Source organism: Planococcus citri, chromosome 3 (assembly GCF_950023065.1).
Source record: "Planococcus citri chromosome 3, ihPlaCitr1.1, whole genome shotgun sequence".
Taxonomy (NCBI): Eukaryota; Metazoa; Arthropoda; class Insecta; order Hemiptera; family Pseudococcidae; genus Planococcus; species Planococcus citri.
The window spans coordinates 37,171,247-37,193,406 of NC_088679.1; the positions used below are offsets into that span (position 1 = coordinate 37,171,247).

Sequence of the window (22,160 nt, forward strand, 5' to 3'; positions counted from 1 at the left end):
TAAAAATTTTGAAAAATCGACTTGGGTGATTCACCAATCTCATCCCGCCAATGTCTTTGCATTTAAATTCGTTTGCTTATGAAATTCATTATGATGAAGCAAGAATTTAGAAATACCTATTTTTTGTTCAGTGAATACATTTTTTTTTCAAAATAAATGTTTTAGTACCTACCTATGTTTTTTCCGAAGTTTACAGAAAAACCTTCAAACGGTAGGTACATGAATACGTTTTTTGTAATTACAATTTCAAAAACAATGAAAAATATCTTAGAAAATAATTAAACGTGAAATTATTTGCTGAAATTCAAGTATTAGAAAGCATGATTTAAAAAAATAGGAATAATAGTCAAAGGAAAGTAATTTGACTTGCTCATGGACAGATCCTAATTTCATTAATTTCAATGAAAAGTGTTTTTCAAAATAATTTAGTCTTCTGTAGCATACTCTTGCTTAACAATTTCCTTCTCTCAACCGAGAAATAATTTTTTTATCAGGGTTTTCCAAATTTCCTATAAGAAATCATTATTACCTGCTGAAAAAATTCCCAGATGTACAATGTACATAGACATACCTAGATTTTGCGAAAATCTACAATAGTGGTTCTTCAGACCCCCTTTCTAAAAGGTTCGACTCGTACTCCAATTTAAATTATTTCTCACGTCAGTAAATACACTTTTTTCTTTTTATAATTAAATAATTTCAAGGTTGATTCTAAAAGAAGTCAAATTAGAAACCGACGCGAAGCAGACAGCCTTTCGCATGTAAAAACCCCCTTCGATAATTCAATCACAAAATACAAAGGAAGAAGACAGTTTTCCTTCGTTAATTTTTGAAACAAAAAACGGAAAAGAAATAGCAAACTATACCTAAGGCATTTTGAAAAATTTACCACGTTTTTGTCTTGACTGACTTTCTTGAAGATTTTAATTACTTAAACCCTACCGTAAAAGGAGAGACAAACGCTTCGGGTGTTTTAAAACGTGTAAAACAGTTCAGATTATCCTACTATAGGTAGATACCTATTGAAAAGTTGAAAATTCAAAATCATTCAAACATTTCAAACCATATCCAGAAGCTTTTTGACTCGAACACTGACACCGTTAACGAAAGGGTTTAAATTACTTTCACCGTTTCTTCTCTCGAACCATTCAAACAAAAATGTAGGTATTAAGAAAAAAATTTAATTATTTTCTAGCAAATGTAGCTTATCCGCAAGTTCAACACAGGTTCAAAGAGTATCGACGACGCAGACACAATCGAATAATGTAAAATTCATTAAATGTTCGTTCACCTTGCGGGCCTTTTTCATCGACGATGACGATTTTCCTTGTTCCGCAGCGACCAAATACGAATCGAAAAGTTTTCTGAAACGATGTGAGAATATTTTAGACACCCTGTTGAAAATGACCGTCATAACGCACCTAATTTTACGACATACCTAATTTCGATAAGGATCTTATTACGCAATTGAATAAGTTAATTCAAAATCGGTGGCACGGTGTCCGAGTCGCTTTGATGCAATGAACCTGTGCCAAGAATAAATAATTAAAAAGTAGCCGAATTACTATTTAAAGTTCCATTGTAAACAGCACTTCGATACAATCTGCAATTACCAGTCGGTTAAACGTGTTGCAAATTTTTGCTCGTCCACTATTCACAAACTAAATCAAACAAAAATGGCTTTTGCTGCTAAAATGGTAAGTGTGGCATTTCTTATTATTATAAATCTACCTTAAGCATAGGAATATCTTTCAATATTTTTTTTTCGAGGATATTTTTTCGAATCGTGTTTTAAAACAAACGTACCTATACACCTACATACTTACCTACATCTTTAATAACCAGTCTTTGATGTGAGGTACGGAGTACAAATACTTAATTTTTTAATATTCGTTGAACTAAAAAAAAAAACAAAAAAAAATTAGTAAATAAATAATTTGATTTCGAAAAATTGATTTTTTCTTCATCAATTTTTTGCTCTACCTGTTCGAATATTCCCTTTCTCTTTTTTTGTTAGTTGTAATTTTTCTGTGTTTTGTCTCTTGGGATAATGTATAATTTTTGATTTAAAATCCCTCTGGATATACCCTCCTATAATTCTGTCTACTTTAACATTTTGTTTCATTGTATCCTGGTTATTATATCGAGTAACATTCCATTCAACTTATTATTCAATACCTCGACTGAGAAAAAAAATCAGCACATAACAAACCGCACTCGTAGAAAAACGGACCCACCCTTTAAAAAATTTCAATAATAGGTTTCAACTTCGCAATGATTATTAAAAAAGACAAAAAAAAAATCGCAAAATAAATAATCCGGGTCTGTAACGCGATGCAGAAAAAAACCGATAAATTAATCGTTGATGTCTTTCATCTAAAGAAACTTCCTTCACTTATGAAGGCTAAAAATAGTAGGCGTGTCTTTTTTGCATTTAGTATAGAATTTTTATTGAAAAATTCACGTTCGCGTAGTAGGTCTATGAGCTAACAAAAGCGTACACTTAATTATACTCGTGAAACATTGAAGTAACTATCGAATTAACTGGATGAATTATGCTATAGATGATCTGGTAATAAAGGGAATAAAATAACTATTATTAGCTGCTTAATTTCACGCGCTATCAAGTTAACTCGTTTATTTGATTTTCTTCCTAGTTACTCAAATTGTAATGTAATGTTCGGGATGTCATCGTCAGACCTTGATTACCTACCACTCGAATGAACGAATCACATAAATTATTTATTATACCATTTTATGGTATATCCTATTTACTTATTTGGTTATTTTTTTCAAATAACTATTCAGCCACTGCCGGATTCAATATTTTTATTTCTTTAGACTACCTAATTGAATTATTTGGTCATGGTAGATAAGGTTCCTACATATCAAATTTATACGAGTTTTAGATGAATTTATTCGTACTTAACGAGGTAATGGTACCCACTGGCCACTATTTAGTTGCTAAAAATCATAATAATTTCGATATAAAAATGATATATGTACCTACCTAATGATTTAAATTGAAGAATTGCTGTTTACAAAATCTTCTTTGGAAATTTCCTAAACATTGTTCAAAAAATTTCTGTTTATTGAAGTGATGAATGTTTCTGTCAAATCAAATTGTTAGATATACCCTATTGAATTTTTGAAAAATCAGTAGAATTTATGGTAAAAGTCAAAAAAACTATCGAAATGAAATCTTGGCCTTATAAATGAATTGTACCTACTTGAAAAATTTTTCACAAAAATTTAGGAACTCCAGTACGTCAATTGTAAAATTTGAGCTTTGATTTACTTACCTTCTTTGAAAGTAATGATTCAGGAAAGTTTCCCATAGGATCAAGGTGATAATGTCTTCCTTACCCATTTCGAAATTTTTCCCACTTCAGATGAAGAATCCTTCATACTTTAAATGAGGTTTTTCGTATACTTCGCTATTTCCACTATGTTTACTCTATTTAAAATAAACGTTTCTCTCGCTAGTCTCACTCTCACCGCCAAGGTCACGAGCTGGATATTTTTATACGTACGTCTTGTAAAATGAAATTTAAAACACGTTTTTGGAAAATTTTCCGAGTTGGTAAAAAATTTTTTACGTGGATTTTACAGCGTGAGATACAACAGCTGATTCAGATTGCCAGTAAGTATTATGCCACCAAAATGTAAACGAAATTTAAACAAGAATTTTAAAATTTTTACCGTAGAATGTATGATACTAATTTTTAAAAGGCAAAAATCCTTATATTTTATCGTTTGAAGAATTTATAACCTTCACCTTCCTCCCTAAAGATTGGCTTCGCAAAAAAATGTTACGTATTGGAACAAAATGAGGTATATTTTATCGTCTCTTTCACTCTTCCAGACCAAGAAAAAAATTTATCCCTTGACATTTTTGAATATTTCCATAAACATTAGTGCTGTCTCTTACACAAAACAGAAATAGTATATTAATTCTCTGTAATACGCTACGTTTAGTAACCTAATACCTAATATTAACGACGGATCGATGAATTTTTATCCCAATAAGTAAATTTGAGTTGGAAGCATAGCTTATATAATTTTTTTCATCATCATTTTCAAAATTGCTAAAATTGAAATGACTGGGTACTTTTTTCCAACATTAAAGTAGTAAGTAGGTAGGTACCTTATGTACCTATATCTCTGAAAAGTCAGACGTTTTAAATTAGAAAAAAATAAAATATAAATACCTACGCGGAAATCGAATCGAAAACTTAGTATGTATTTCTACCTATCGTAGATAGTATGTATGTTTTTTAAATAAGGGTAAAGGGATATTCTAGAAAAAGATCTACAAAAATACAACTCACTCAACATTGCGATATTACATACCATCTGTTAGGTAAATTTAAATCACAGTAAAAATGCTAAAAAGTCTCAAAAATGGAAAGAATTAACAAACTAAACACATTTTTTCCAAGCAGTTCGCTGAACTTGCACTTTAAACAAAAATAAGTATACGCATTCATATAAACAAAAAAAATTGAAGAGACCAAAAGTATACCTACCTAAATTTTTAAAAAACCAAATTTCTAATAATGGTTTCTGGCCAACTTTTTCAGAAACTTTTTAAATAAAATTAAAGGAGCTATAGAAAAATGAATTTTCAAGAATAGGTACCTCAAGTCCTTCAATTTCAAAGACATGCAGTTTCACAGAATGAATTTTTTATGCACGTTTCAATAAGAAGTTACTCCACAATTGACCGTCAATTTTTGAAAATGAATAAAAAATAATTATAGTCCACACTCCACAGCCACAGTCTAACCGACAAAAAGTGTCTAGTTGGCTTGCACTTTTGCGACACAAAAAAATTTAGTTTGCTTTTGATAGACACGGATGTAAAATGACAGAAAAGACGTGGGTACCTAATCAGATTTTCGCAGTTGCTCAGCAGAGGGATGGGGCCTAAAAACCCCACTTTAACGCAAGAACTTTTTTCTTTGGTAAGTTCTGGGAACTCCTCTCATTCGGAAAATATGATTACTTCAGTTTTCTGATGGCACAATGGCGCGCTAGTGTCCCTTAAGTGTGAGCTTTGGGAAAATATTAAGCACAAAAATGATTTCACAGGCGTCATCATAACTTGGTGACGCAAAAAAAAAAATCATGCCTATAACATAAAAGAGTTCCTTCCATGCTCATTGAATCAAATCTCGTGAAAAATGGCTTGTCGCACTCCCCTCCAATTTCGAGTGTTGTAGAATTATTCAAAAGTGGTGTTGCAACCTATCAAAATGAGTCAAAATCTTACGAAAAATCCAAATATTTCAACGAAAATGTTTTTAGAGCGTTTTTGAACAATTTGAGCCCAATGTTGAGTCATGATTTTTGGGATTTTTGAAACAGTACACTTCGACCTATCAAAATGGGTTGAATTTTCGCGAGAAAATCAAATATTTCTACGAAAATGTTTTTTGAGCATTTTTGAAGAATTTTGAGCCCAAAATTGAGTCATGGTTTTTGGGATTCTTGAAATCAGAATGGGTTAAATTTTCGGGAGAAAATCAAATATTTCCTCAGATAGGCTATGTTTTTTTAAGCAGTTTTGAAAAATTGTGACCTAAACGGGATTTTTGAAAAAATGTGATGCGACCTATTTTTTCCAGTTGAGCTGTAGGTATACTAAATTGTGATTATTCCTGCTACATATATTTTTTTCAATTTTGAATTTCGACCATTTTACGAGAGGACAGTTTTTATTTCACCTCAAACAAACTTACTTGGTCAAAAAAAATTAATTTTGCAAATTGGGCACTCGTATCCAAACAACTTATTTAGGTACCTATAGTTTACCTATTCGGTATAAATTGAGTGCGATTGATTGCAAATACTTGATTGAAAAATTAAATTACGTACCTCCAATAAAATACTCACCTAACCTAACCTAACCTAACTCCAAAGAGAACCCCCACCCCATGTCAAATATTTTCACTTCTCAGTGAAAAAATGAAATAAAAAATCTTACACTTCAATTTTTATAATTTTTTCGAAACAAAAAATCTAACCGACTCGTTGATGGAATTTTTTCAGATCTTCTTCATCGCCATGACCGTAGCCCTGTTCTCCTCGATTCACTGCGACATCCCAGTAGCTGTAGCAGCTCCAGCTGTTGTAGCGCCATACGCCAGCTCTTACTCTGCTCACAGTATAAACCATGCGATCGCTCCGGCAGCTCCAGTAGTAGCAGCTTACAGCGCCGGAGTACCTGCCGCGTACTCCGCGTACTCAGGTTTACCATACCCCTATGCCGCCTATGGAGCTTACCCTTACTATTTTTAAAAGTTTGAATTTGATTACCATATACCTAATAGTATACTTTTATACGTAATTGCGTGTGATTAATTTGTATAATCAAAGTTGAAAATAATATATTCGTTAATTTTCATGCTTATTATGCCATGACGTTTTATATTCTATGTGCACTGTAGTACACAGCTTATCATCGTCTGTACAGAATAGGTAGGTAGGTGGACTGGGTATCACGTACGGATATTATGAAATGTAAATATTCTCCGTGCTATATGCTTCTGTGTTCCGTTTGACAGTTATGAAGACCCCTTACGTAAAGGTAACGCCAGCGCCATTTACTCGTACGTTTTGTTACAATGAATAATCGTATTACCTCGAATAATTGCGAATATCCTTTGAAGGAGAAAAATAAAAATACCCAGTATCAATATTTGAAGAGAAATCAGTTCAAATGTACACGGACAGGGACGTCGGCGCATGTTTCCCTCAATGATTTACAATATTTGAGCAGAAATGTCGTCGTGTTTACGAATATGTTTACCGTCCTTTGGAGACATGTGTTTCGGTAAACATAATATCCTTCGTAATTGAGAAATCGTTATGCTTTACGATGTTTGGGATTGTATATATGTACTACTCGTATTATACACGTACGTTGCCAGTATAGAAGGGCACCGTGCTTAGACCAAAAACCTTTCAAATTGGGGTAAAGTTCACCCGTTGTATAGACGAGAGATATAGGTACTAGGTACCTATCGAAATTAACTGAAATCTACTGGGTACGTTATGTTTGAAAACAATGCAACGAAATAAATCACTTCATCGAAGCATAATCGACATGTTTTGGGGAAACGTTTACTTAGGCGAGATTCATATCTAATAAAAATTAATTAAAGGAAGTGTAAATAAAGAAGGACTTGACCGACACGTACCTTCGTTTAAATACATAATTATTGTATTCACTTGCTTCGGTTTGAACTTGAACCAGTTCTCACACACTAACCTGAATGTACGTATAATATACCTACTGTTGGTATTTCAAGCTATACGAACGCGGTACGGCGTCGTGCAAGCCGGTAGATTTTATTTATTTGCATTATTCCTTTGTTTTTTTTTTTTTTTTTTTTTTTTTTTTTTTTTTTTGGGTGTTTATAATTACAAGATTATTACACCCGTAAGGGGGGGGGGGTTAGATTTGGTTTGTGAGGCCGATGTTTTCTACTAGGGAGATGAATTTTTGTATTTCTGAGGGATCGTCAGGGATAGTAGGTGGGTTTTCTTTTATCTGTAGTGTAAGTCTGTTTTGTTTTAGTTGGGGACAGTTGAAAAGTATGTGTTGGATGGATATGGGTTCGTTTCTGCAAAATTGGCATGAGGGTTTTGGTTCTTTTTGGTATAAGTGGTTATGAGTAATTTTTGTGTGGCCTATTCTTAGTCTGGTAATCAGGATTTCTTCTTTTCTGTTCAGGTGGCCTAGATTTTTCCAGGGGAGAGTAGTTTTTTTATGTTGGAAGAGTTTGTTTGAAGTTTGTTGTGACCAAAAGTTCTGCCAGTTAGTAAATGTATTGTGAGTGATTAGAGATTTAATGTCATCAGGAGTGAGAGTGGTAAGAGGGGAGGGGGTAGCGGCTGTTTTTGCTAATCTATCAACAGTTTCGTTTCCAGTGATACCTATGTGGCTGGGAACATACATGAAGCTAATTGAGTAATCATAATATTGGAGGTTAAAAAGGGACTTATGTATGTCTTGGACTATGGGGTGGTCAGAAAAAATGTTTTGAATGGATAGCAGTGAACTTAGTGAGTCGCTTTGGATTAAGAATTTTTTATTTTCTGATTGAATGGAAATTATATCTATTAGGCAATGTTTTATGGCAGTGAGTTCAGCAGTAAAAATTGAGGCGCAGTTGTGAATTTTGAAACTGAGAACTTTGTCATTAATTGAGTAAGCATAACCAGTATGAATATTAGTAATTTTTGAACCATCTGTGAAGCATAAGTTATATTTAGTATAGTTTGATAACAGTTCTAAATAATGACTCTTGATTAATAATGGGGAGTGATCATGTTTTGGGTAGTTTCTTAAGTAGAATTCCATCTGTATAGGTTTGAGAGACCAAGGGGGATAAGATATTGGTTGATGTATTAGGTTTTTTAGGTCAATTTGTAGGTTGTTCATATTTTTGATAAATTCTGGGATTGGACCTGAAGTATGGAGGAAATGCTGAGAGCTGTAGACATTGAGTGACCTTTGAAGAGGGTGAGATGGATTAATTGCAACAGTTGTTAAGAATTTGTTTGTCATGAGAATTATCCTAAAATCAGGAGGAAGCTCTGCAGCTTCACAATAAATACTATCAATTGGAGACGAATAGAGAGCACCTATGCAGATGCGCAAGGAGGAATTTTGAACAGTTTTGAGAATGTTAGTAGTTTTATTTGACAGGTTTGTAAAGCATGGACTTCCATATTCAATTTTACTACGTATCAGAGCTTTGTACAAGTGAAGTAATAGTTGGCGTGATGGGTTATACTTTGGATTTTTAACAATTTTTAGTAAATTTAGACGTTTGTTAAGTTGAGCTTTTATGTTGAGAAAATGAGGCGTCCAAGTAAGTTTTCTATCAAAAGTAAGTCCAAGGAATTTAGTGGTTGGTTTAAACACTAAAGGATGTCCTTTGAATTCAAGGATAGGTTCTGGGTAGGTTTTATTTCTCTTGGTAAAAAGTATACAGTGAGTTTTAGATTCAGAAAATGTTAGTCCATTTGTTTCAGCCCATTTTTCAATACAATTTAGAGTTTTTTGGATAATTTCTGAGGCTAGTTTGATGTTGTTTGAACGTATTGAAATGTTTATATCATCTGCAAAAATTCTTAAGGAAAGAGGTTGAGGAATAATACTACAGATGTCATCAATTAGGAGTATAAATAGGATGGTGCTAAGCACAGAGCCTTGAGGGACTCCATTTTCAATATCAAAAAGTTCAGAGTATGTATTTTCAATTCTGACTCTAAAGGTACGATTTGATAAAAAGTTTTGAATAAAGTAAGCTAAATGCCCTCGAATCCCTATAGAATGTATTTTTTGAAGTATTTTGTATCTCCATGCTTTGTCAAAAGCTTTTTCAAGATCAAAGAAGACTGAGAGTACAAATTCTTTATTTTGAAAGGCAGTATTGATTTCCTGTGTAAGACTAAATAGATGGTCCAGAGTAGATCTTTTTTTCCGAAAGCCACTTTGAAAAGAACTGAGGGAATTTGTAGAGTCAATATACCAAGTAAGACGTTTCATAACCATTTTTTCTAGAATTTTACATGGGACAGAAGTTAAAGAAATAGGCCTGTAACTGGAGGGAAGGTGAATATTTTTCTCAGGTTTAAGTATGGGAATGACAGTTGCAGTTTTCCATGTTTGAGGGAAGGAATCTGAAGACCAGATTATATTATAGAGGTTTAGTAAGTCATTTTTACTGGTGTCAGAAAGATGTTTCAGCATATATGGATGAATATCATCTGGTCCAGGTGATGAATTTTTGATGTTGTGGTTTAAACAGTACAGTAGTTCGTTTATAGAGAAAGGTGCATTATATGGTTCAAGGTTATCAGATGAAAAATCAAGTACTAAATTTTCAGTTTGGTTTTTGATTGTTTGAAAAGCTTCACTATAGGAACTTGTTGCTGAGACTTTAGAAAAAGATTGAGCCATGGTGTTAGTTATGTTATCTAATGAAGTAATAATGTCATTGTTGTGGAGAAGATATGAAATGTCAGATGGGACATAGCAGCCTTTTAATATTTTTATTTTAGTCCACATTTCTTTTATACTACAGGGTGTTCCAGAATAACCTTTCACATTTGTTTTTTTTATTACTCTGAGAGAAAAATGTTTACAAAAATTCTTTTACAACCAAAATGAAGTAGAAATATGCCGTTTTTAGACCGTATATTTGAGTTTTCATTAAAAATGAAGTTTTAAAAATTTTTCCATCGAGATATTTTCCTTCATTTTTGACACATTCAACCGAACATTTTTTCAAATTATTGAACACTTCTCTTCCAATCAGTTGCGACTCATGAACCTAGAAGCTGTTTCAGAGTCCTAGATTTATCTCGATACACTTTTGACTTGGAATAACTCCATAAAAAAAATCGCAGGCTGAAAAGTCAGGGGATCAAGGTGGCCATTAAATTTCTGGTTCAACACGTCGACCATAACAAAATTATTTGATGACTGAAGTGCTCACGCGCTAAACATATGTGTACATCCCTGGTAGTTCCAACATGTTGGAAGGAAGTAAGTAACTCTATTACGTCGCGTCTGTCTTTTAGTTCGGAACAAGAAACTCGTTTAACATTTTGCCTTACCCCTCACTGTTACTGTTTCATTAAACACACATGGTCCCACTATACCGAATTTAGCCACGCCCAACCAAACAGTCAACTTGGCGGAGGTTTAGATGTTTCTCAAGTATTATCAACTGATTCTTTGTACACTAGAAGCGCACATTCCAATTATTCACTTCACCATTTAGATAAAAATGAGCTTCGTTACTGATGAATAAGGAGTAAAGAGTTACAGGAACCTTTATTTTTAAAAAAGGCCTTCACAGTAAAAGCACACTGTACAGCCATCTACTTCTCCAGGGCAAAAAATAACTATTGAAACATAATTCGGCATGCTTTGGCTACCTAGAACCGCCTTTACCATTCCCCTAGCTCCACTTGAACACAGATCAGTGGTTACCAAAATGTGAAAGGTTATTCTGGAACACCCTGTAGTACTGTGAGTGATATTCAACATGAATTTGGTCCAACTATCCCTTTGTTTTGATAGATTTGTTCGGCGAGCAATTGCTCTTTTTTTCTTAAAGTCTATGAGATTGTCAGTAGAAGGATATTTTTTGAATTTTCTTAAAGATCTTTTTCTTTCTTGAATAGCAATTTTCAACTCTGGACACCACCAGGGTACAGATTTTTTAGGGACCTTTGAAGAAGATTTAGGAATGGTTTTGATAGCAGCTTGAATGATTGAATCAGTGAAGTACTGAACAATAGAGTCAAGGTCTTGACAAGAGAAATCTAATGAAAGCACTTCTTTATTAAAATGAGACCAATTTGCCTTATCTAGTATCCATTTTGGAAATTTTGCTTTTGTGGGATTATGAATTTGATTTGGAATGGAAATGGTAATGGGAAAATGATCACTGTGTTGAAGATCATCTTGGGGGTTCCAGTCTAAAAGGTGTGAAATATTTGGAGAGCAAAAGGTCAAATCAATATTTGAGAAAGTACCATTTGATATATTAAAGTGAGTAGGTTTTGAAGAATTGAGGAGAAAAATATCATTTTTTGATAAGAATTTCTCTATAACATTGCCTCGATTATTGTTTGAATTTGATCCCCAAATTTTTGAATGAGCATTAAAATCACCAAGTACAATGTATGGTTTAGGTAATTGTATGAGAAGGTTTTCTAGTTCTTGTAAGGTTATGTTTTGATGAGGGGGAATGTAAATATTGCAAATTGTGAGGTTTTTTATGCTATAGTGTGGGGTATTTATAGTTACAGCATTGGCTTGGAAGTTACCTAAGAAGATATTTAGTTGGGATGATGTAATTGTATTTTTGATATAAATGGCTGTGCCACCACAAGCTTTATCACCTCCTGGGAAGTCAAAACGGAAAGAAGAGTAATTTTTGAGCCTAAAGTTATGGTGAGAGCGTAAGTGTGTTTCTTGAAGGGCAATTATTTCAGGATTTTGGTGGTAAACTAGGGTTTTGAGCTCACTCAAATGACTATATATGCCATTTATGTTCCATTGAATCAAAAAAGTCATATTTGTATGATTTTAGTTGATATGTGATTTTTAGATTTTCCAGAATGAGGGGGGGGGGTCAAGAACTTCAGGCTGAGTATCAGTATAAACTATAGTAACTAATAACATATGATAATCTAGAATACAGAACTTAAAACCTACTCAATAACTTTAGTTTGTACAAAGATTGAGAAGATAATAATACTTAACAGCTCATAGGAGACATTTAACAAACATGTAGCTATAGTATGAGAAAGAAATGACATTACATACATGTTACAACAGTACATCTTTTTAAATATTTAGTAAAAAAAAAAAAAAAAAAAAAAAAAAAAAAAACATTCTGTCTGGTTGATGCCATTACTCAGAAGTTGAATCACCATCAGTTTCCATTTTCTGGACATTATCTTTTGAAATCTTCTTTCGGAGCTTGGTAAAACGAGTCTTCATAGTTCTAGTATGTGATTTGAATTTTACTGAATCTTTGAAAAAAAAAACGTACAAGGAAATGTACGAGTAGGTAACTTGATGTTGGTAGGTACAGGTAGCTAATTTGAATATTCAAGGAATTTATCACGAGACGACGGATCATTAAATATGTAATTTTTACGAATAATTCGGACATCTATTTTCTTAAACAATGTCCAAGCTTGTTCGAGTGCTAATGAACAAAAAACTTTTGCTACTGTAGAGTTTAAGAAATAAATAACTGGTTTAAAAACACAACAAAATCAAAACACAAAATTCTGAAAATGTTACTTATTTGAAATTTTAAAATGAAGTTGGCAAGGTGTTGTAGAAAGTTACGTTGATTTGAGAAAAGCCATGAGTATTTTTTTTTTGCAACATTGAATTTATACGACTCGTTTTTTTCAAGTGGGTAGAATTATCAAAATTCTACTAAAAAGTTTTGCTCTAAATTATTGCAAACTAGTACAATACGAAGAATATGCGTAGAAACCTTTTGTTTTTAATTATTTTAAATTGATTTCAAAAGTAATTTGGAATTTATGCAAACTTAAATTATAAAAAATTTGCCAACATCCCCAAAAAAATAATTCAACTGATGCAAAATAAACTTCAAACTTGTTTCAACTATCCCTAAAACCTATTCAATTCATTTCAATTTTTCCAAGAAAGATTATTTGAATAAAACTAGCGTCAATTTTAAGTAAATCTGTTTAGGTAAATAAAATCCTGCAAAAAGTTGGTTCAAATTCAAAGAAAACATGATTTATGCATACAGGAATTTAAAAAAAAAAATAAATTGATTTGAAAGTTTTGCAAATTCAGAAAAATTGTTTAAAATGCAATGTTGGAACTTAAAAAAAGGCCTCAGAAATAATTTGATCAATTTGAATCAGGGTCATTCCACGTCAATTGGACCAAGAAGTGGTAGGGGGTTTGGCGATGTTTTTGAAAATTTTCCTTTGGAAAGACCTTTTGAAGGGATGACCAATGGCGCAAATCGCAGCCCTCTAGCCCATTTTTAAAGGCAGCCAGTGGCAGTGCCGCATTAAGGGTTTCGTGGGCCCTATGCCCTAACCCCTAATTCTAAAAATTTCTCCCCCCCCCCCTCAAAAGAAACAATCCAACAAACAAATTTTAACCCAATTTTTTAAAGTAATACCTACTAGAAAAAAGAGTGTTGTAAAATCATCAATTATTCTTGAAGGCTGAAATCATGATGTTATTATTCAATAATAAACGTAACGTAATGTTAATTTAGTTCATTTAGGTTGGTACTAAATCTTTAGACCTCTATGATCTAGAAAATACAAAATGCCTCCCTCTTCACCATAAACTAAAAAAGTGAAACCAAATTAGTAGGTACTAGTCAGAAAGTTGATAAAGTGAAAAAAGATAGTTATATTGGTAATTACAAAAAGTAGTGCTGAAAAGAGAGCTGCACTAAAAGCAAAGAAAGCAGCTCTCAAGAAAATCTCAGGTTCATTTGAAAAATACGTTAAAGTTTATTGTGAAGATGCCAGCAGAATTGGTGAACTAAATTCTTGAAAACAATAGCTTCGAACTCGAACCCATAAGTTGTTTTTTTTTTTACACGGATTCTCGATAATCTGGTTTTTGGACGTTTTTTGAATCTCTTTTTTAAACACTTTTTAGATCGCCACCACAAACTTTCAAAACTTCAGAAATCTTCTCTCTTCAAGTAAAATCCAAAATCCATTTTCAAAATCTACTATCCTAGCAGATTCTCGTGGATTTCAAATCTGCCAAAATCCAGATTCTTGAAAATCTGCCAAAATCCGTGTAAAAAAGCAAACCCAATTAAACTTCCAAACAACAAAGATTTGGAAATGAAAATATAATTCGCGTCTATTTTCTTCTTTTTCCATTTTTTTAGAGAGAGAGCAAAAAAAAGCTCCTCGGCTTTGTGGGCCCCTAAACCTTCGTGGGCCCTAGTTCCGGAACTATTGGAACTAATGGGTAAATCGGCACTGGCCAGTGGGTGTCAAAGTTTTCAGTGAACCTAAAATATCATCCATTTCAGCAGTGGATTACTCGATAACCGCGATACCTACCAAAATGGAACATTTTCCCATAGTTAGGGGTTTTGAAAGGCTTTTTGGTGATATCATAAAAATCAGTGTTGCTACTTTTTTTCGTACAAAAAAATAGCTCAAAAAGTTTCGAAACGTAGTTTTCATATCGTTCCGGCTCTCAAAAATTCTGAAAAAAATATATTATGGACAACTTTTCATGCTGAACAACATATTAAAAAATTGGGATGGTATCATGTTGCAAAGTTGATTTTAAAAAATTAAAAGTTTGCGAAAAAATGCGATTTTTTGATTTAAAACATGAAAAAAAGTTTTGATAGGTAAAGTTGGCCCATTTTGACCACTATTTTTACGTATCTGTTGAAAAAGTTGAAAAAACTCTTTCACTCGATGAAATGAGCTCCTCACAAAAACTGTTTCAATCATTCCAAAAAAAGTGATTTCAACATTATTGAGATCAGAGTAAGTAATACATAGGTAGGTATGCAATGTAAATTTTAGCTTTCCAACCTCCTTGGGTAAAATTCTATATGAAAATTTCAACTTTGAAAAATGTTCTGGAGGCTCTAAAACTGCTCAAATAGATCGAAACTGTTTCCAATCGATCGGAGATGGGGTGAAAATAGGGCTGTAGCAAATTTTACTCGTAGCTTACCTGGTTGATTTGATAAGACTTTGATTCTTTCCCTATTTTCGACTTTAATTTGATTTTCAAAAATTAATCAAAGATCGATTTTGGCTGGTGGTGTATTTTTGCATGCTTTTTTCGATTTATTAATATCCAGTTCAAAAAAAATTTTGTCAGTTGTAAATGGTAATATTTTATTAAACTGTTGAAAAAATAACAGATTTGCAAAAATTTTAAAAAGACCATACAAATTGAAAAAAAAACTGAACTATAATCATTTAGTAAAGTGTACAGCATTGGAGGAATAAAAATGCAAAAAAATTGTTTAAAAAAATCAGAAATCTAAAGAAATGTCAAAAAATGATTTTTGGAAAAAAATTGAAGAAATAATTTCATTCTGTTTTAAAAAGTACCTATCTAATAAGCTTGCGTATTTTAAAATATCAAAACTGAAATGATTTATTCAATTTTTTAAAAAATGAAGACAAAGACAAAGAGAAAAATAAAAATTAAAAACTGAAAAAACGTAAAAGATTGCCCCCAAATATGATATATTATATTTTTTTCTTAAATATCAAATAAATGTATACCTACTTATCATTTTTTTGGAATTTTTGTGTGAAATTAATTCGTTAAGAACTTTATGATGTTTTTCCTATTACATTTTTTCTAAATTTTAAAAGTCAAAGAAATTATCCTATTACGTTAGAGTGTTTTTGTGACGATTTAATAACTTGTGGCTGCTCATCAACCAATGAATCCATATCCACTACAGGTTTTCTGGCGAGAACCTTAAACCTCTATTGTGTAGGAAAAAATCATTTATGGATACGTGCGTCACCAATCCCTTTGCATGAACAGATAGAAAGAGGTAGAGGTAGGTACCTCTACTTGAGCAACAACATGAATCTAATTCAAAATATGCTAGCTAGATAACTAAATCTGTGTATTATTGAATCCTCTACGTCTACATCTACGAACTTATTTCGCGTTTAATTTGTCTGCGCCAAATTGTCGTAACATTTCGTCATAAACTTTGCTTTAGCGAAAGATATCAACGATAAATTTTACTTTTCGCGAACATTGTTGCTAAATATCGGTCGTATTGAAGCATTATGCAGTCTTAAGAATGGCACATTTCCTTCTTTATAATTTTGTTTATTGGGAATTCTCGTCTGAAACGTGTTACAAATGAGAAAAACAAAGAAAATACAAATTACCCTCGTGGGTACATTTCTTGAACATTTCTACACAACTGACGACGTCACGAGGTAAACACTCGAGACGAAGTTTAGTGACGCGACAACTTTCATTTCCATGATATTTTGACAATACGATGGCTTTCATGTGGAGAAAAACGCACCTATATTTTCAAACTACCGAAAACATCGAATCGGTTATAGCGGGTTAGGAAAGCTCAGTCGTTACATTATCGTTGAAAATATATTCTTACGACTTGATATTTTTTTTTATTTTTCAAATATCGCGGTGATTATTTTTTATAATAATCGAATGATAATATTTAGGTAGGTAAATGGTATACACTGCAGTATTTTAAAAAGATCTATAAAAATGTATATTTCCTCTGTCATAATACACTCTTTTTTAAAAAGGTCAATAGGTAGGTATATATAGATATTTAAATCGTTGCAAAATAAAAAAAAATATAGAATTTAAAATCCTACTAAAGCTAATTACCCACGATTATTGTTGAGAATCTGTTTCATAATAGCAGGTGTTCAAAAAGACCTTTTTAAATGCTTCGGACGAGACTATACTTTCGAGGGAAAGGGAGTTTCCGCGTATTTCGCACCTGTTAAAATTAACCCTAAAAATTAGTGTAACTTTGTACGTGGGTATGTTGTATTGTATGGTGGAAAAAGGGTAAGAAAAAAATTTCTAATAAAACGAACTTGGCTGCGAACTCGCAAAGCGTGCTGTACATTTGTAATGAAGGGAAAAAATTATGCGTCGGAGTAAAACTATACAATTTTCAATTTTAATCAAGGTAAAATGAGTTTAATGGTGTGTAAGATGAAATAATTTTATTAAAACGTTTTTACAATAGCATTCGTGTAATTGAAGCTTCTTTAAAACGAGTATCCGAACGAGTTTTCAACTCGGCGCAATGTCTTTATAAAAGGAAATTATAATAATTTTTACGAAATTATCATTTTTTCAAGTAGGGCAAGTGTTATTAAATTAATTTGTTTAGAGCGTCTTCGGACTAGGACAAGTGACAATAGAGATGTAAAGAAGGAAAAAAAACTGACCTCAATCAGTGCAATGGAGATCATAATGCAATTAATTTTACATGTTTATCCAATGTGTCAACGCGACTATTTATTCAAGGCTAAACTTTCCTTTTATTCGTATTTATTTCATTGCTGCTTTGAAATTCGCCAAAGATTCACTTTTGTGCGATTAGAATAGATATCTAAGTAAAGTAGTGTCTATGGCATTATATGTAATTATGCGTAACGATAAAACTACGAACATTTTATATCGTCCCCTTTACCTCCTAAATGGTGCATTATAAATTGCAAAAAAAAAGTTTATTTTAAAATTTCAGACAAATTTTTTAGCGAAAGAAACATCTTGATGAAAATAGTAGTGGGCTGAGCCAGGGGTCATCAAAGTAGCGTCATTTTTTTAAACGTGGCTCCTTTGCCTGTGCAAAACTTCGATCATCCTTCTCCCTTAAGAATAGAGATTTAAATTTTTTTCAACTTCTCTAACTTATTGATTTTGAAATTTAATGCATAAGTACCTAAAATACCTTTTTTAGTCTTCTATGAACTACTTGAAACTTCCAAAACAATTCCCTTCAAAATCTAGGAAATGTTTTTTTTCACTCCACCCAAATTTTCATGCGTCGCGTCGCATGAGTTCAAAATTATAGAAACTATGAAAACTAAAAACTTTGAATTTTGAATATTGGCAAAATTTGTACGAAATCACTTTTGTGGGAAATTTTAAGCCGTCATGAAGAAGAAAATTTGAATTTTTACCGAAAAATCAACTTCATAATCACGCAATTGAGAAATTGTTTTCAGTGAGCAGAAAAAATGCCAACAAATCTGTAAGTTATTATTTTTTAGTGTATTCTGTGCCTATTACCACTTGCCAGTTTAAAAACATTAGTAAGTGGAAAACATTATTGTACTCGTATCTCAATGGTCCTCAAACTTCAAACTTTGAGTGCTCAGGGCTCCAAAATTTTGAGATATTCTACGGCCCTGCCCATAAACTTTGGTTCTGTAAAAAGTATGGGTTGATTTAGGACTTTTTTTTTCAATAGGTAACGGAAAATGCGTTTAAAAAGTATTAATTCGTTATAATTTCTTATGAGTAGATATTTCAATAATATCATTTGATAGTATATAACCACATAAAAATAAAAATATGTAGTTAGGTAACAATAATTTAAAAAAATAAATAAAATAATATACGTAAGCCTGGGGTTCTCAACCTCGTGGGCTCGGGAGGGAAGTTCTCTTATCCTTTTTAGACCTATCCTCCTCTGCAGAACAGGTTTGAGTCTTGCTGTTTTATCTGTAATTATTCGTAGATACCAAACCACTAATTCATTTGAAAGGTCATTCAGCTTCTTATCTCTCAATTTTATCTTTTAAATTTTTTCATAATGTACCAAAATATGAGTCTTTGAGTTTTTGCAATTCGCTAGAAATAAAAAAATAATTAAATCTATCTCTTGAAATTTGGCATTCTATTTTTTTTCTCTATTGGGACAAAAAAAACTGCCCTGCAGCCTTTAATTAAATCAGATGGGAACTTAGGTAGGTAGTAGTGTGGTTCTCCAAAAAAAAATAAAGTCAGTGGACTTTGATCATCATTCAGCAGATACTTTCATTTTGAGTTGATGGTTACTTATAAAAAACATTAGCTTTGTGGGTGCTCCTGGAAGGGAGATTTAGGCCTTCAAAGAGGACATTTTCGAAAAAATCGTGGTTTTTCGCTCCAGTCACTACACAACCTGTTTTGGAAAAAATGGCCCAGTCTCAAATAAAAGCATTTGAAACTCTGCTTCAATCTTTGCTGGTAGGTATGTACTGCCGTATAAATCCAAGACCACTTTTGGGGTTCTACTGAACAATAGAAAATTTTCAAATCGCTTATTTTTGGATTAATTCGTATTTTGAAAATTTCTTCTTATTGGCAAATTGAAATTGGGGAAATTTTTTGAAACGAAGTCAATTTTTGAATCATTTTTACCAATTTCAAGAAATCGAAAAAACTTCTTAAATTTTTGGCTATTTTTTCTTCGATTTTTTGAAATTAGAAAAAAATAATATGAATAAAAAAACATCACTCTATGTATCATCCGGCCATCTTGATCTTACATTCAAAAATCTCGAACACGAGCTTATTTTTATGTTTGGTTAATTTTTTTATCGACCATTTTCATTTGAAAATAAAACTAATTGTTAGTATTATATTTTCAATTACCTAATGAAATTCACAATGTCCTCTCTGATGCCTTTACACCCACATTAATCCTGAATTTTTTAAAACAGTCGTACCTAATATCAAGTTCAGAAAGCACAGCATTCAAAAAAAATCAAATTGCAGAAAAAAATGGCGCTTTGGCGAGCAAGAAGAAGAATATAAAACGCAATTCGTAAAAATTAACTTTCATTTGTTCGGTTTACCGCAAATGATTGTTGAAATGAACTGAAAATATTGTAGAAGGACGAGAAATTAAGTACGAGAAAAAAAATTATTCTCACAGACTGGCGCTTTTTTTTTTTTTTTATTTCTGCGAAAAAAAAGTATCAGACTTTTTTCCACCATTACGTAGGCAGGATTTAAGCAATACCTTGTAGACGTTATTACAGTACGTAGGTACCAACTACCAAGTACGTTTTTAATGTTCGACTTTTGTAAAAGAGTTATTAAATTGAATCCTGGTTAATTTTTTTTGTTATCGAATACCCTACTAAAAAAAAATTCCGTTGTATTTGTCGAGCCATAGATACGTATATCATTCATTTCATCTTAAACTCGATATAGATTTTGTTCGAAAAGACGTGTATTCTTCGTCGTATACCTTAAGGAGAAATTTCGTAGACTTGGTTCAAAATATGTGGGTGGGTGAATTTATCCATCTCGTAGTACTAGTAAATTCTACCCAAAGAGAAGTTTCGATTAATACGGAATCTAAAAACATTCGATGATGAAGATTTTATGTAGCCTACTCGTACCTTCTACGTAGCTGGATAATTTTAGTCGTAAATTCCGACCATTTCCAGATACGCAATTTATTATTTAAATCCCCCGAGTAATCTGCCGTTGGTGAAATGAAAGAATGAATTTTATATTTTTGTTGGTGATATACCATTGCATCCAGAAATAATTGATGAAAAAAGGTTTATTTTTTTCAGACTGGGTAAGTACCTAACTACCTGTACCTATAGCACAATCTTCTGGTTAGTAGATAAGTATTTGTCGGTATTGCGCCGCGGAAATCAGAGAAGTACGTAGAATCACGAGAATATAAGTAGGGACGCGAAGTTTTACTTTCATTAAATTCAGGAAGGTCGGTGCGTGACCGCCGAACACCTACGATTACGTTTAGGTACCTAGGTATTTTTTTTTTTTTTTTTTCAATAAAAATATGCCATAAAAACCGCACATACTGCGGCAGCTTTAATGAAACCATTAATGTTTTGTGGTTCAATTCTTATTACTTGTGATGAGAATTGCGATAGTTACAAGACGGAGGTATCTTAAGATTAATTTTTTACCTCCTACGAAAGAAAAGACCTCGTTTGTGTTTGAAAAAATTGTAATATTTTGACAAAACTGTGATAAACGTTGTCACGTATTTTTAAAATACACTACGATGAGGTAGACATTTCTCCATTATAACGAGCGCAATGTTTATTTCTCATCATGTTTGACACGAGCGATAAACCATTTGTGTATTTGTAATATGTACACGGAAAAAAAAATTATGGATAATTTTTACTATTTCATACAGTAACCGGATCCCATTCAAAAATATTGCGATTTTTACTATGAGATTAGTAAATTTTACTATGAGATTAGTAAATTTTACTATGAGATTAGTAAATTTTACTATGAGAGTAATAAATTTTACCTAATTCTATAGTAAAATGTATTTTTTGGCGGAGTAAAAATCACTATTATTTTTGGATTGGATCCGGTTACTGTACTGAAATAGTAATTTTTATTGTTTTTTTTTTTCAGTGTATAAGAATGAATATTCCATTCTATTCCATTTGTAAATTCGCATCACGCTATTTTCTCTTCGTTGCTATTTTTATACTCTACGGTTTGCTTTAATAATAATTATTTTTCCAGAAGAAAAATTACTTTTTTAGAAATCCTCGTTGAACAATACAATACGAGTTTTTAAGATGGTAGCGTTTGTTTCATTTTCTATACTTATACTCTCTTAGAAGTACCTACACATGAAAATGTCACATACGAAAACACAATTTATCAAAAGCTGTAAGCTGTGTTTTTTTTTCTCGAACTGCCTGAAAAACCACAAGTACGCAAATTACACTAACCATTGACCCATATTTTAAAGATTAGGGGTCAGACCAATATGGCCGTAACAATATATCTGGCTGGATAAAAACTGTTATTGTTTACATTGTTATATTTATATTTGTTATCTAATACGGCCTCTTCCCACGTCCTTGTCACTGTTCAAGCGATACATAGATGCGTTTTTATTTCAATAGTTTTTCTTTTATTTTCATAGGCTAAGATATTATTTTTTAAAGGTATCATTGAGAATAAGATGCGTTTTTTTATTCCGCTTAAGTTTCAGCAAATTGTATTTGTATTGAGAGTTTTACATTGTTTGATAATATTATGAAGATAAATATTTATAAAATGGACCACCTGGGCTGCGATTTTTAATTTC

General features: G+C 32.2%; 2 protein-coding genes and 1 long non-coding RNA gene across 3 annotated transcripts in view; 1 reads left to right on the forward strand and 2 right to left on the reverse strand.

Annotated features, from left to right (window-relative positions):
• Nucleotides 1–22,160, reverse strand: part of LOC135839579 (calphotin-like) — a 101,671-nt gene that overhangs the window by 31,761 nt on the left and 47,750 nt on the right. The window lies entirely within an intron of this gene.
• On the reverse strand, nt 1,350–1,998 carry LOC135839971 (uncharacterized). Its single transcript, XR_010557677.1, has 3 exons — nt 1,984–1,998; nt 1,439–1,898; nt 1,350–1,364 (listed from the first exon to the last, which is right to left on the reverse strand). It is a non-coding gene; the product is annotated as an uncharacterized LOC135839971 (long non-coding RNA).
• Nucleotides 1,565–6,418, forward strand: LOC135839970 (uncharacterized). Its single transcript, XM_065356258.1, has 2 exons — nt 1,565–1,697; nt 6,055–6,418. The coding sequence occupies exons 1-2, from the start codon at nt 1,677–1,679 to the stop codon at nt 6,301–6,303; spliced, it is 270 nt and encodes an 89-aa protein (XP_065212330.1). The 5' UTR covers nt 1,565–1,676; the 3' UTR covers nt 6,304–6,418.